The sequence below is a fragment of the Paramormyrops kingsleyae genome, chromosome 9, assembly GCF_048594095.1.
Source record: "Paramormyrops kingsleyae isolate MSU_618 chromosome 9, PKINGS_0.4, whole genome shotgun sequence".
Lineage (NCBI taxonomy): Eukaryota > Metazoa > Chordata > Actinopteri > Osteoglossiformes > Mormyridae > Paramormyrops > Paramormyrops kingsleyae.
The window spans coordinates 1227825-1242290 of record NC_132805.1 but is presented as its reverse complement, the minus strand read 5'-3'; the positions used below and the strand labels follow the sequence as shown (position 1 = coordinate 1242290).

The window sequence follows — 14466 nt, the reverse complement described above, 5'->3', positions numbered from 1 at the left end:
AGAGGAGCCAATCCTCCACAGCAACAGAGTATGGCAGCCATCAGACCGATCACACCAAAAGTAGGTATACCCACCTACAGAGATCTGGCCACTCCCCGGTCTGCGTACTTCAGAGAGTGCAGCCACTGAAATGCGGAGTTTACGAAGCTGCCCGGCAGCAAGGGAAGATGGCCATCCTGCCAGAGGATTTTAGTCTGTTACTTTACTCGAGTCAGTCCCGCTATGAAAATGGTAATTTGTGATTTTATGTCCTCTCTGTCTTTTTGCTGTGGTTTGTTTTGCATGGTATTTTTTATTGTTCTCATTATATATGTGTGACAGTATTATTTCCACCTGAGTTCTTGATTACCCCGCTTTCTATACTTTATCTTTCAGGCACCTTGAAATTCACACTTTTGGGTTTTTCTGGAAGTGTGTTGGGGCACGTAAAAATATCTGTAAACATGCTGCATTAAATTACGAACAGAATGTTAAATATGATCTAGCACATTTTATGTAGAATCAAGGCAGCAACTGGGTCCAGTAGGCCTAGGTTGTGGGAGGTAGGGATGAGATTTGTAGTTTGAGTGTGACGAAAAATGCATTTCTGACATAAATACCAAACATAATCCTGCTTGCATGGGTATAAAGGTTGTTTCGTAAGAACGTGTTCTCTGAAACTGGTTGTGTTTGTTTGATTCAAAGCACTTATTTGTTCCTGGAATATGCCATTAATTTAACCATGTGGGTAACACTTTACTTGAGAGGGCACAAATAATATACTTAAAGAACAATTCATGAATAACACGTTAAATACTGATCTCGTATTTGTTCATCATTAATGAATCAAGATGCATTTTTTTTCTCTCAAGTAGCGACTACATTTGCTCATGAGTTGTACTTCAGTAGTAACTTAGTTATTACTAAGTATTTGTGTCCTGCCAAGTAAGGTGTTATGTAAATAATACTGTGAGAAATACTATTCGTGTCTCTCTGAAGCTCACTTTTAAAATAATCAGTAAATGTGCGTAGTTATAATTGTTGTGCATGACCGAAAATTTGAGGCCGGTTTAATGCGTAGGCAAACTAACCCCATAAATAAAAACACCCCGTTCTTTGACAGCTTATTTGCCCTGGGTGCAGATGATGACGGGAAAAAATATACTAAATGAAGCCAGTTTCATTAATAATAATATATTCTCGGGATCTGTAGATACAGTATTCATGAATGAATTTACAAAACAGCACCCAATACGAACACATGAGGGCGTTATTTGTTCACAGGCAGATCTCCAGTGTAACCGTGGCGGTACACAGCGCCGGTCGCAGCCCATACGGAGCACCGATCAGCTATTTTTAGATTCTGTCTGGCTAATTAACCTCGTTAGGGAAATTTAATAAATATTGAACTGGATTTGTAAGTGTTGTAATCAAAGATCGAAGGACTTGAAAATGGGCTTTATTTAAACAGAACAGGAGCAACTCGTTTGTGGGTTGACAGTTTCAACTGAACAAAACCAATAATTCTCGGACTCAACACTAAGCATAAAAACTTAATGATTTTAATATGCCTTTATTATGCTTTTTCTCTAAATTCCCCAATGCAAAACCTTTTCACTGTTAACTCAAAAAAATCCATTCTAATGTTAAGATTTCAGAGTTGAAAGGAACTGATTTGTCAGGCATTAATTAAAAATAAGTTGAATGACACAAAGGCAATCAGTTGGTGAACAAAAAAGGGGTTTTATGTAACTGAACAGCGGCAGGGAAACAAACAAGACTGTAGGGGGTCAAAGCGAGAAAGCTAGTATGGGGAAGGACACAGGGACACCAGAGGAATGACATCAATGGCAAGACTAACGAGGACTTAAATACAAATATTAATGAGGGATAACAAGCAACAGGTGAGGCTCATCAGGGAAGAGGCAGAAGTGTGAAGGAGGACATCACAGTTACCCCTCCCCCCAGAAGCATGTCCTCCGGGGATGGAGGAAAGACAGGGGAGGGGACCAAGGGGACACTAAGGCAGAAACACAGGACTGATGACAGCCAGGACACTGAGGGCATAGCAGGACCAGCAGGGTACATGGGACAGAAGCTACACCATACCAGAGGGACAGAACCTCTGGACAGGACAGGAGGTACAGCACAATCATGGACACTTAACAGGCAAGGGCTGGGCCAGAGACCAAGAGATCAGCAGGAAAGAACAACACTGAAGAGAACCACATCAATGAAACAGACCAAACATGGGACAGGACCAGGTACCAGGGATGAAACGGTCAAACCAGATATCATCAGGGAGCAGAAGAGACAGAGACAGACAGAACAGGGCAGACAAGAAGAGGAACAACGGAGATAGAGACAGAAACACCAGAAGGGGTAGTAAGGCAAGACAGGGCAATGGGACAGGGACCAACGTGCAATAAGAGGAAGTGGGGAACATCCAGGGAGTCTTCCGGACCCTGGGGAGTTGGGCGGCGACCCTGGGATATGGACCTAAGGGCTTCAGAGGGCCAGTGAGACCGGAGGGTGCCATGAAGTCACCAGGGCCAGAGAAGGAGGGCACAGAGGGGCCAGCAGGGCTGGAGCAGGAGGGCACAGAGGGGCCGGCAGGGCTGGAGCAGGAGGGCACAGAGGGGCCGGCAGGGCTGGAGCAGGAGGGCACAGAGGGGCCGGCAGGGCTGGTAAATGGGAGTCTGCTTGGTTTGCCCAGATACCCTTATCCCATATCCCCGACCCCTGGAGATGGTCAGCCCCTCTTCTGGGCCCCAGCTAACAACGATGACTGCACCAGGACGTAAGATAGGGTTGGTGTGCAGGGGCCCAGAAGGTCCCACTCTGGAGGGGCATCTTCCGAGTCAAACCAACTCGGCCTGGCAGCAACCACAGAGTTTGGTATCAGCTTGGCTGCAACCTGCAGGGGGTGAGCAGGGCAAAGCCAGGACACCTGGCGCCACTCGGATTCCCAGCAGGACGGCAGGAGAGAGACAGCAGCCCACACAGCACAAAGTTGTGTTTTGGTTGGAGATGTGGTCTCACATAGAAAGGACGTAATCACAATGGCTTCCCTAGGGGTCGGCTCAGGTGACATCATTGCTATTGAACTTGGTACAGGCAACGTGGCCCCTATTGGGCCGATAGCTAGGGACTTGTGTGGGGCAGCCCTCTCTGGGCCAAGCCTGGCACACAGCCTCTGGGGGCACAGCAGAGGTGGGAACAGCCATTGGGGGTGCAGCAGGGGCAAGGATGGCCTCTGGGGGAGGAGCAGAGGGAAGGACGGGTAGAATAAGCCCCTGTGCACCAGACTCTGGAGGCACAGGATGAACAGCGGCCTCTTCTGGGCAGGACCATGGAGACTCGGGACAAGCAGAAGCCCCCCCCCGGGTAGAACTCTGGAGACACTGGGTCAGGCAACTTTCTCCACTTCTTCCTGCAGTGAGCTGAGGGGAAGCAGTGAGGAGAGCGACTTCACGTCACAGGGAAGTGACAAGCAGAGTGGCCTCACGTTATAGGGAAACAGTGAGCCAGTCCACCTCGGAAACATCGGGCTCCGGAGTGATCAGCATGGGCATGTCGTCCATTTTGTGGCGGTGAGCCTGGTGAGGTGACCCACACGCCGGGAGACTCATCCTCCTCTGGCTCCTCTACATCACTCTCAGTCAGCAGATCAATGAGGAGATTGCCCACAAACCATTGCAGAGAGGGAGGCTTGGCCACCAGGAGGAGGTTAGGGTTAGGGTAAGCATACAGGCTGAGATGTGGGACGAAAGAGGCTCCCAGGGACACCCACCATCAATGGAGTCCAGTAATTCTGTCGTAACCAAAGACCAAAGGACTCGAAGGCAGGCGTCGGGAGAACAAAAAGGGACTTTATTTAAACAAAACAGGAGCAGGGAAACAAACAAGACAGCAAGGGATCAAACTGAGAAGACTAGTATGGGAGGGACATGGGCTGACAAAAGGAATGACCATCAATGACTGGACTGGGGCTGATGAGACAAACAGGTACTAAAATACTAATACTATCGAGGGGTAACCAGCAACAGGTGTGGCTCATGAGGGCCACGTCTGGGAGGAGACAGGAGGGTCGGGTGGACGTGGCAGGCAGGACATTACTGTACGCTTAACAGATACTTGCTGTGTTTTCTAGACGCATTGGTGAGTTGTTCTTTGTGTATATGTTTAATTATATAGCATATGGTCAGATTTTGAACATGGTGTTATTGTCAATAATAATAATAATAATAGATACTTTATTGATCCCAGTGGGGAAATTCTCTTTATGCCTCCCTCAACTTGTCTGTAGGTGTTTCGCTGCCCCTGTCCGGTTAAATAAAACCTCATTTTTGTTTGTCAGCTGATTACCTTTGTGTCCTTCATCCCGCCTGTCATGACAGTTATTCAACTTATTTTTAATCAATGCCTGACAAATCAGTTTAGTTCAACTCCGAGATCTTGACATTATGATGGATTTTTTGAGTTACCAGTGAAAAGGTTTTGCATTTGGGAGTTTAGAGAAAATGCATAATGAAGGCCCACTAAAAATCATTTTAAGTTTGTATGCTTAGTGAGCTCCAGAATTAAAACATTGAAGTTCTCATCACTTGTTGGGTTTGTTCTGTTGAAGGAGTTGCAGCCTCTTTGATTTTTCTTCAGTAAACATTTATGTGTTAGCAATCCATGCTAGGATAGAACATGTGAAAGTAGCTGGTGGATGGTCCAGACGTTTAGTAGACGAGGTCAGGAAGTGTTGTGTGCGTGTTGTTACACTGTGGGCAAGATTGCATCTGAGATGATGAACAAATCTCAGGACCATAATTAGAGCTTCTCTGGCATTGTGATGAATACCAGTGTCTTCATTGTTTCCTTACTCGGCTCGTCATCTGCCTTTGGCTCAGTGTTTTCCCTCAATCATCTCTTGGGCTGCCAGTTTAAAACCTTGTCTCATGGCCACAGGTGTGATGTGGACACAATATCGCAGGCATGTTACCCAGATGGATGCTGCACAATGATGGTGAATGGAAAACACTGTGAATGGGGAACACCAGCCCCTCGGCCAGTGGGCCTCTGTGGCCTGTAATTATTCTCATGCTTGTGACCTGTACTCTCATATATACCTGAAAACTTTTATATTTTGTGATATGGTGTTTTGTAAGAATTTAGAGAAATTTATCAAAATGCTTCGCTATACATTAGGCCTGTATAATTTGATATACGTACAGAAAATTCAAAGGAAATAATGAAGTTTTTGGAAACATTGATAATCACAGTATTGTTTGTTCAGCCTGAGAACTTCTATTTTAGTATGAATTATACTCAGAATAACTGCAGTCCCTTCCATCCCCTGGGGCATTGAGCTTACCCCAGGCAGCATGAAGTAAAGGTACGCCCTGGATCGAATGTCAGTCTGTCGCATCGCACATACACGCTATACGCTACGCGAAGTCTCGCTACACAGTCGCGGCGAATTAATAGTCACATTTTAAAGTTCAAAAATGACACGAGCTTCATTTGTTATTGATAGCTTATCGACATTCACGAACGAACGATTTTGTGTTAGACATTTCCAAACAATATAGTATTATTTTATTTTGTACTGAGGATGATATTGTTTCCGCTTGAACCCACAGTCTTTATATCAGGAGTTTAATTACCCAAATTTAAACCGTCAAATTTCTAATAATAAAATATACGAGGACGGCTACTTAAGCGGACTGTACGCCTTGGGAGTTTGGGTCATTTTATAGATTTAAATTAAATTGGGCTATTTTTAAATCATCCTGGCGTGTAAACGTGGTGCGATTAAACGTATTTAAATGCCAATGAAGCATAATTTAAATCCAAGTAAAATTAATTTAATACTATGAAAACACTATAAAATGCAAGAAAATTTGTTTTGCAATAGGCCTAAGTTTTTTTTTGTTCAAACCACGTTTGTTGTAATTATTCTTATCATTCATTTACTATTTAGTTCGGGTAGATGGTCGCTTATTTGAAAACAGATTACAGTGTGAGTCTACAGTTAAATCCACTCCGACTTTATTACCCGGCTTCACCTGAAAAGCCGATGAAGTGTAATTGTCGCAGATTGCTATAACCGTCAGTGTACAATACGGACATGCTCACTTCAATGAAAAATGTGATTAAACACTCCATCAAATAAATTTGTTTTCAAAATCCTACAAATAAATTCAAAGTGCGTCTCTGACATATTTAAAGATACAACTTGTGGATTAATGTCACTGCCACAGAAATATACATATTTTTTCATTTGTTCTTGACAAAAAAAGAAAAGAAAAAACACTCCCATATATTTTCAGATATTTACTAGAAGCAATATACAACTAGAAAATACTATACAAAACGTATTTAGGACAAATACCTTACTCACCTTTACATAGGCATTGGGTAATGATATGCTACGCTACTCTACAACATATTCCGATTTCCGGGTTTGCAGCAACAGGTTTAATACGAATAGTTAAAAATGGACTTAATCGCACCAGTAGTTCGCATTAAATATATGGCCAGACTGTAATGTAGTTTTTCCTCAATAAAAACAATAATCATCATCTTTTCCACAATTCAAGAGCGTGGATGACAACAGAAGAGAAACAATGTAATATCACTGCGGTATGTCCGGCTAAAACAGACAGTGTTAAAACGACGAAACTATCAGTCTTCAAGAATAAAGTGCCACAGTTTTTTTTTTTAATTAAATATATACATTGGAAATTGTAGAGATTTGCTGGCCACGATTTCTTTATTAAGAGGCGCTCATTTGTCAGTGTAGTTTTGTATAATAGATGCTTCCCCAGCAATTAATTATTATTATTATTATTATTACTACCACCATCAAAATGCGGTGTATAATTAAAACATTATATATCTTAGTTGAATGTCCTTACCAACAATTAACATTGCACCAATTAACTTAAACTGGATTTAACGTTCAGTTCCATGAACTGGGGCAAAATAAATACAGATGTTGATCAGTGTCTACATTTTCGAGTCTTTTCGCCTATAGCCTCTGTAGTTCTGCAGTGAGCGATGTCCTGCTCATTCAATGACATTAGTGTGGCCATTTATACCCGTCGTTTGTACGGAGTCCGGAGGCTGCAACAGGTCTGGGGAGTTACACGGGGGGCTACCAGGTGCACTGTGCTCGCTGTCTGTATCGCTTCCTCTCTTCCCTCCGCTGCCGCTGGAGCCTGACCCTGCAGATCCCCCGGCACTGTGAGTTTTTACGTGTTTACTAAGGTGGTCGCTGCGCATAAACCGCTTATTGCACACCGGACATGCAAATCTTTTCTCACCGGTATGCGTGCGCAAATGTCGCTGCAGCTCGTCGGATCGCGTGAACCTCTTGCCACAAAACAGCCAATTGCACACGAAAGGTCTCTCTCCAGTATGCCATCGCAGGTGTGCCTTGAGATGCGAAGTTTTACCGTACACTTTTCCGCAGCCCGGGATATGACAGCTGTGAAGCCCTTTCCTACGCAGACTGGCTCCGGCTGGTCCTAGTCTCTCTGCCTCCTGGCAGTTAGGGCAGTCGCAGGTGGCTCTGCCTGAATACCGCCGGGATGACGACCGAGGGGATCCTGCTAAAGATGCCGCTGGCCCTCCGGCCAGCATGGTCCCGCCCGCCCCTGCTAAAGGAGAAGGGCTAGAGTCTGGGTAGGATGATAGCACGGGCTTGAACCCGTCCATCAAGTGTTGACCGGCGGTCAGAAGGTGAGGAGAAGCGCTAGAACTAAAAGCCGAGTGGCTCAGACCGGAATAATCTGAACTGTAGCCTCCCAAGGGAGAGTGCAACGACGTCTGAAGTCCCCCGGAATGCAACGATGTCTGCAATGCGGCTCCATTTGGGTTCTGGACATCAATCCAGCCAGCTCCCACGTCCCACCACGCAGGAGTGGCGGGGGTACCAACATCCCCTGTAGGTATGCCAGGGTGAGAAGATTTAAACCACGACTCATAAGGATGTGCGACGCTCATTCTCGGATAGATACCCTGTAAACTGTCCACTGATGTATGCACTTTGGAAATGAACACCGGTTGGTGGCTGGGATCTTGGGACGTGTTGGACACAGAAGCTTGGAAAACCGAGTAGTCGTTTCCGAAGTGTGAATTAGAAGAATTGCCAGACGTCAAGGAAAAGGCACTTGATCCCGTGGAGCCGTTTGTCCCAAAGGATTCCGATAGTCCTGTCCCGTTTCTGGAAACTCCAGATACGCCGAAACTCGTGAGGCTGGACCCGACGTTGCAGCTACTAGCGGTGGCTCTTTTCCAAGGGTGGAAACCTTTACCAAAAGATGATGTATTATCCGATATAGAAGAAGGTGAGGGACTCGGGCTTCCGATCTTGTTGCAGGTAGCCGCTAGCATGGCTAAAGGAGTCGATCCTAATCTCGGCTCCTCCTAGAAAGAGATTTTAAAAAGAATTACTAAATGAGCAAACACGATAACCTTCTCGTTTTTAAATATATCCCCATATAGAGTTTTAAATATGCAATTGTACTATCCTACAGCATAGTAGCCTACAATTGGTGCCGTTTAAGATCAGCATAGAACAACTCACTGGGTATATTTCGTAAAACTAACACCTTCACTCGGTTTACATCACATTATATATTTTGCGTGCGAATGACGTACCTTTAGACCGCGATGAACAAGAAACGCAAAAGTTAAATTGGTACAGCTTTAAGAGGATTATACAATGAAATAACATAAACGTCCTGGGTGCATCTGCAGATAGATGACAGAAAGTGCAAATCCTGTTTCTTTCTGATGAAAGTACTCAGCTTTTTTCCTTGACCAACTTGCTAAAAACATAACCAACGGACTGACTTTCCCACTCGTACCAAAGCAATTTTAATCCTTTCCGCAGGACAATTAAACAACTAATTTAACCGGCAAGAAAATCCTTAGACTCACCCCTAGAAGTGAAGTTGCCATCACAAAAAAGCGCCCTCCTCAGAGGATCTTTTTATATTTATAAATCAGAGCACTGTTTTTTTAGAGGTGTGCAATACAATGATGTATTCCGCCCATTTCACCACAATTGTAGGTCCTCTCCGACTTTGAAGTGCCGCTGGGACGCAGCCGGCCAATCAGAGCACCGGCACCTCCAGCATTCCACATTCTAACGTGAGGTCATCAATAGACTACTTCAGGCTCCACTCCCCCTCACCCACGCTTCCGCAGTGAAAGAAAAAAAACGGAAACGATAACGTTATAATGTGGACGTAATAATAAAAAGATGATAACTACCAGAGTATAAACCCTAGCAATTATGGTCATATTGACCGTAGTCCTTGTTTTATGTCCATCTGCGACACAGGAGCAGGAATTAAAGTTTCCAGCAGCTGAAAAAAAAGTCGGCAGGAAAAGTTTAAAAGGTATAAGTACATTAAAGGAATGTACACATTAACATATTATTATTCAGGTATTTTACAACGTTTTCAGATTATTAGTTTGGCTACTCTTTTAAAATAATTCTTAAGGAAAAATGCCGAAAACAAAGAAATTAAAAATGTTTTGTTTTCCGACATACGAATAAGATTTATTAGAAGCTGACTGTGCTGCATTTTCGCCACAAATTTGAGCAACTTATTTATAATATAGGTCTACAGCCTATATTGTATATACTGAGCTGTAGCAACTAGTGCGTGTTTATTTGCGCTTGCTGCTGAATGATTTAGGCATGTTGAGAGGGCGTATCTGCCCGACCCTGGGGTGCAGAGAGGGTTAGGGTTAGAACGAGCAATGTGTCCCCAATATAACCGTTTGTTTCATGCGGAACATTATCTCCGACAGCTTTTTTATTATGAATTAAATTATTAAAATATATGTAATTTAAACATACATTTTGAGTTAAACCTTGAATTTCTACGCACTTGGATTTTTTAATGCGAATGCAGAGTTTTCATAGATGCAAAATGATATGCAAGCATATGTTTGTATACATTTGACATAATCCGTCCTATATTTTACTTGACCGCTGGTATGTTGTTCCAGTAATGTTTGATTCCATTAGCATGCAGTGTGCACGGACTGCATGAATTTAATTTGAATTTCAAATTTAATAAAGCCCGTGGTTTTAATCATTTGCAATTTTATTTGTTTGGTATTAATATGCTTATTGACCGAGTCTGTTGACCAGCTTGGCCATCGCAGGACAAGGAAAAGTTAATTAAAGCGACCACGGAATATTCATCATATCATCTGCATAGCCTGTACCTTCTATACTTTATTACACACTATGATGGATGGGCAGACAGGTTATTCTCCTTGTTTCTTCAAGTCTCTTGTTTCGACAATAGATCTTGGGAAAATACACGATGAAAGGTCAACCCACACCGTGCCCAAATTTTGCAAAATAAAGAAGTCGAGATGATAACAGCGACTGTACAGAACTTGATACATATAAACACGTATTGCTTATTTGATTATGTATTATTATTATTATTGATGGTTTTCTTGTACATAATTTATAACTTACAATACCAGTACATATATATTTTATATATTTTGTATTGTGCATTTCTTTATCACTTTGTCACTCATACTTTGCCATTGTTATCAACCAACTTATATTTTTCCAGTATTATTGTACCTATTAGTAATATATATTTTATAGTTTATAACACCCCCGTAAGTCACATCACCGCAAACCTATGGAATTGTAAATTGGAATGCCCTTGTCTTCGAAATCTGTCTTATGAAAATATTTTGTTTTTACAATACGGTTTTTTACATGAACTTTTCCATAGCATACGCCATTCGGAAAACATAATACGATTTTATATTCAAAATTGTGTGAAGTGTAAATGTCAATCCGCAGTTAAATCTCTCTGTTGATCTATAATGTCTTGATAATGTAGCTTAAAGCAGTTGCATTAAAGTGTACCTAACTTCTTTAAAGTTTACCCCTGCATCACAAGATTATTAGCAGCAAAAGAAAAAAAAACATACTGGTAACAGGCGGTCGGCATAAATGTGTGTAGTGGCTATGTTTTCGTGATTATTTCATGCATATATACGTACCGTATTGTCTGATAAGCATTACCGGAAAAGTTTCACCACGTCCAGAAGAGAAAGTAGATTGCTTCAACAACCTATCAAAAATGCATGAGAGACTTATAAGACAACAAAATATGAAAAAGAGAAAAAAATACGGGAGTACGTATATTACCATGGGAAATGGGAGTAACCGAGAAGACAGTCATTCAGCACCATCTTAATCAGATTATATGTTCCGCACCGGTTTAGCAACGCGCGAAGCGAAGGAGGTGGTCATTTACCTATAAATCCACCGGTCCGTTGTCATCGTGCCGTGCGCTTAGAGAGACCCTTGCCGCTACATTCTTCTGTTTGTTAAACATGCATCTTATTCCACTATAGAAGCTGCGGGGATTCTATATATAATGTATATACGGCCAGAAAAAGTCTTAGACGTGTCTGACATAGTTACCTTTGAGGTTTACCTGAAGACAATTAAGGCTATTCACTTTAACGTGCAATGTCGCTTAAGTACTCATTCCCATTTTGCAAATATATTAGACAATTTCAACAGACACAATTTATTTCAAAGACCGGTTTCGCGACAAAAATATATGTACATATGTATACACACCCCTCACTATATTTTAGTTTGCATTTTGAAATCTGAGCAAACTCCCAGTGTAATAAATATTCCAAATTCAAAAGGTGGCGCCCGGGTCGTGCTTTTCATTCTGGCCTAACTGTAAAGCATAGAACAGATGTCACAATTTAAAGCTGTCTTCCCACACGCATGGCCTACATTGCCGTCGTGAAATCAATCTTAAAACCTCTTCTACTTGTTACAATAAATAAAGGGGTTATTCAGCACCACTAAGCAGGAACAAAATGAGTTTAATATCGCGTGCTTTCGAGTAATCCTCCCCAGAGTAAAGGAAAGAAACTGCACCATGAAATTGATCGGGAAGATATAAGCTACGTGTGTCCGTGCGTGCGCGTTTGCGTGTATGTGCGCGTGAATTTTATGTAATTTAGCGTCAAAATGCCTTCTGAAACGTAAACTGCGTGTAATTAACTGCCACCACAATTAGCTGAGTAACGTGGAGAAATTAGATTGCCCACTGTACCATGAAATAATGCGGATCGTTGTATAAGAAGAATAGAAAGCAGTAGTTCTGCGTTCCTACCATACGGCACGCGACATACATAGGCTTAAAATTCTGCGGGCGGGAATATATCTGCTGCCATATATTGAGTTGAAGAAATCATGGAAGACATTTATATTAACACAGAGTGTTACATCAGGCACTTTGTGAGATCACATGTAACAGTAATTTTAAAATATTCCAGATTACAGCATGTAACAGTGTTTAGGCCTACAGTTTAACAGATTAATCTAAAATACAATGCAGCTGATGTAGAGTTGCAGGAAATGTGAGTAATTTTATGTATGTTTAATATACTTAAGCACCTAAGTTAATATGCTGGACTTAAAGATACAATAATCCGTTTAAGTGCGCTATTTTTTAAATGTGTAGGACGTTCCAGAGCACAGCATTTACATGTGACCGAGTTTATCTGTAAGCAAAAGCTTCGTCGTTTCTCCACTTAATCAGAAAGGGCCAAGTCATGTGTTTGTATTCAGACTAGAATGATAGCAGAATGATAGAGATTTTATATAGGTCTAATAAGTTTTATAAAATACGTTTTTGGAGTAACTGGTTTAAATTTATTGTAAAATTTTCTCGTATATTGAAAATTCATAGTTATTTGTTTCACAAAATACCTATAAAATCTTGATGCACAGCTAGTTAATTAAGTTCCTATAATTATGTTTCACAGACGAAAATATTATAAATTGAGCAAAGTAGGCTATTTGGAAGTTTATGGAATAATTTCATATAGGCCTAACAGTAATTTATTGCTTCATAGTTACTTGTACAGTGACTTACCTGATAACATTTTGTCTGTTTCTGTCATTATTACTTAACAGATGTCCAGTCGCTCCCTGGGGTCAGTGCTATCTGTCAGCCTAAATGATTGCCCTATAGTCTCTATTGTACAAATGTTTCTCCATGTGCAAGCTGGTCAGGAATCAGCCCCGAAACGCTGAAGTACTGGTCTCACAGTAGATCATCCGCAGCCAGTCTTGACTGCGTGAGCAAAACAGTCTGTCACATTATATAAAAAAATCATATTCTATCTAATAATTCCAACTAATCGTGGGAGCGCGTAATATGAAAGACAGCGCAGTGAGCAACAATTCTAAATCATAGTTAAACTTAATACATCGTCTCCTTTAGTCACACCCATCCAGTTGGATAAGACTCTGACCAGTGATTCAGTGTTGTTGCATTCATTTTCTCCCCAAAATGGAGAGTTGAAATTTGTATAGTGTATAGAATGGGATTAATTACGATACATACGATACATTCCTAAGAAAAATCATCAGTTCCAGGGATTTGTTTCTATTAGAACTAACTTTGAACTGATGGACAGTCAATCCTGATTTATTTGGTTGTCGTTTTTGTGAATCATGTCTATAATATTAGGTATAAAGCAGACGTTTATGTTTTCTGTGAAAAAAAAGACATGGTTTGATTTTTTTATTATGGTTTACAAAAACATAAATGCCACGTGACAGTGACAATTTTTACTTCCACAATCAATATATCGTATGGACAAATTACCCAAAGTTTACTAGCCCCATGGTAAGAAAAGCTACATTTTCCAGACTGCAACCAAAATTTTGCGCTGTGAAACGCTTCACGTGGGTAGAGCAGGTGCTCACTGTCCTACACATATCACAGGGTCATTCACTGGTAGAGGCGGTGTATGTTATTTTTAAAATTATACAGGCTGAGTGACGTTTGGTCCAGGAAGGTTAATTTAGCTGCTTGGGTTTTACTGCGCCAGAGTGCAGGACTTCCAGCACAGCAAGCAGGGCGGTTGGATGCGGCGGTGTGCTTGTGCCGCAGTTCTGTCCGTTCACCGGGAGGTCGGAGGTAGCAGATGTCCGTCTGTGGAGCGAAGTGTGAGCGGAGCCAGTAGAGGTAGCACCACAGACACGGGGGCCCAAATGGTGTGACAAAGGATGTGCAGGAAGCGTCTCTCTGCCTGGCTGAGCCCCGCGAGGGCTGCTGGTCTGCCAGCGTGGGGGGTGGGGGCTGGGGTGGTTGCGGGGGGGTGGGGGGTGAAGGATGACCAGTGGCTACATTTGTGATCACTGATGTACGCCAAATGCAAACATGAGCGGATTTGTATACATAAACACAGTAGGCCTACAAATTGACTACTAATATTAACTGTCTTAAGAAGCAGCACTCAGAGGATATAAAGAAGTTTATATTCTGTGTTTTAAATATATAATAGTTGTGTTTTCATTGTTATCAACAGCACTTTTGTGGCTAAGGAAATGAAACATGTTTGATTAAACGTATTTGCACCGTCAGCCAGTGATAATACATTTGCCTCTTTATG

At 42.0% G+C, this 14466-nt stretch overlaps 1 protein-coding gene across 2 annotated transcripts; it reads right to left on the bottom strand.

Moving 5' to 3' along the window:
* Positions 1-6368: 6368 nt before the first annotated feature.
* Positions 6369-9138, bottom strand: sp8b (sp8 transcription factor b). 2 transcript variants are annotated; one of them, XM_023802637.1, is made up of 2 exons: positions 8920-9138; positions 6369-8403 (listed from the first exon to the last, which is right to left on the bottom strand). In XM_023802637.1, the coding sequence occupies exons 1-2, from the start codon at positions 8938-8940 to the stop codon at positions 7042-7044; spliced, it is 1383 nt and encodes a 460-aa protein (XP_023658405.1). In that variant the 5' UTR covers positions 8941-9138; the 3' UTR covers positions 6369-7041. The 2 variants fall into 2 exon arrangements, with proteins under 2 accessions (XP_023658405.1, XP_023658406.1); XM_023802638.2 differs by lacking the exon at positions 8920-9138 and adding an exon at positions 8638-8903.
* Between the last annotated feature and the right edge of the window lie 5328 nt (positions 9139-14466).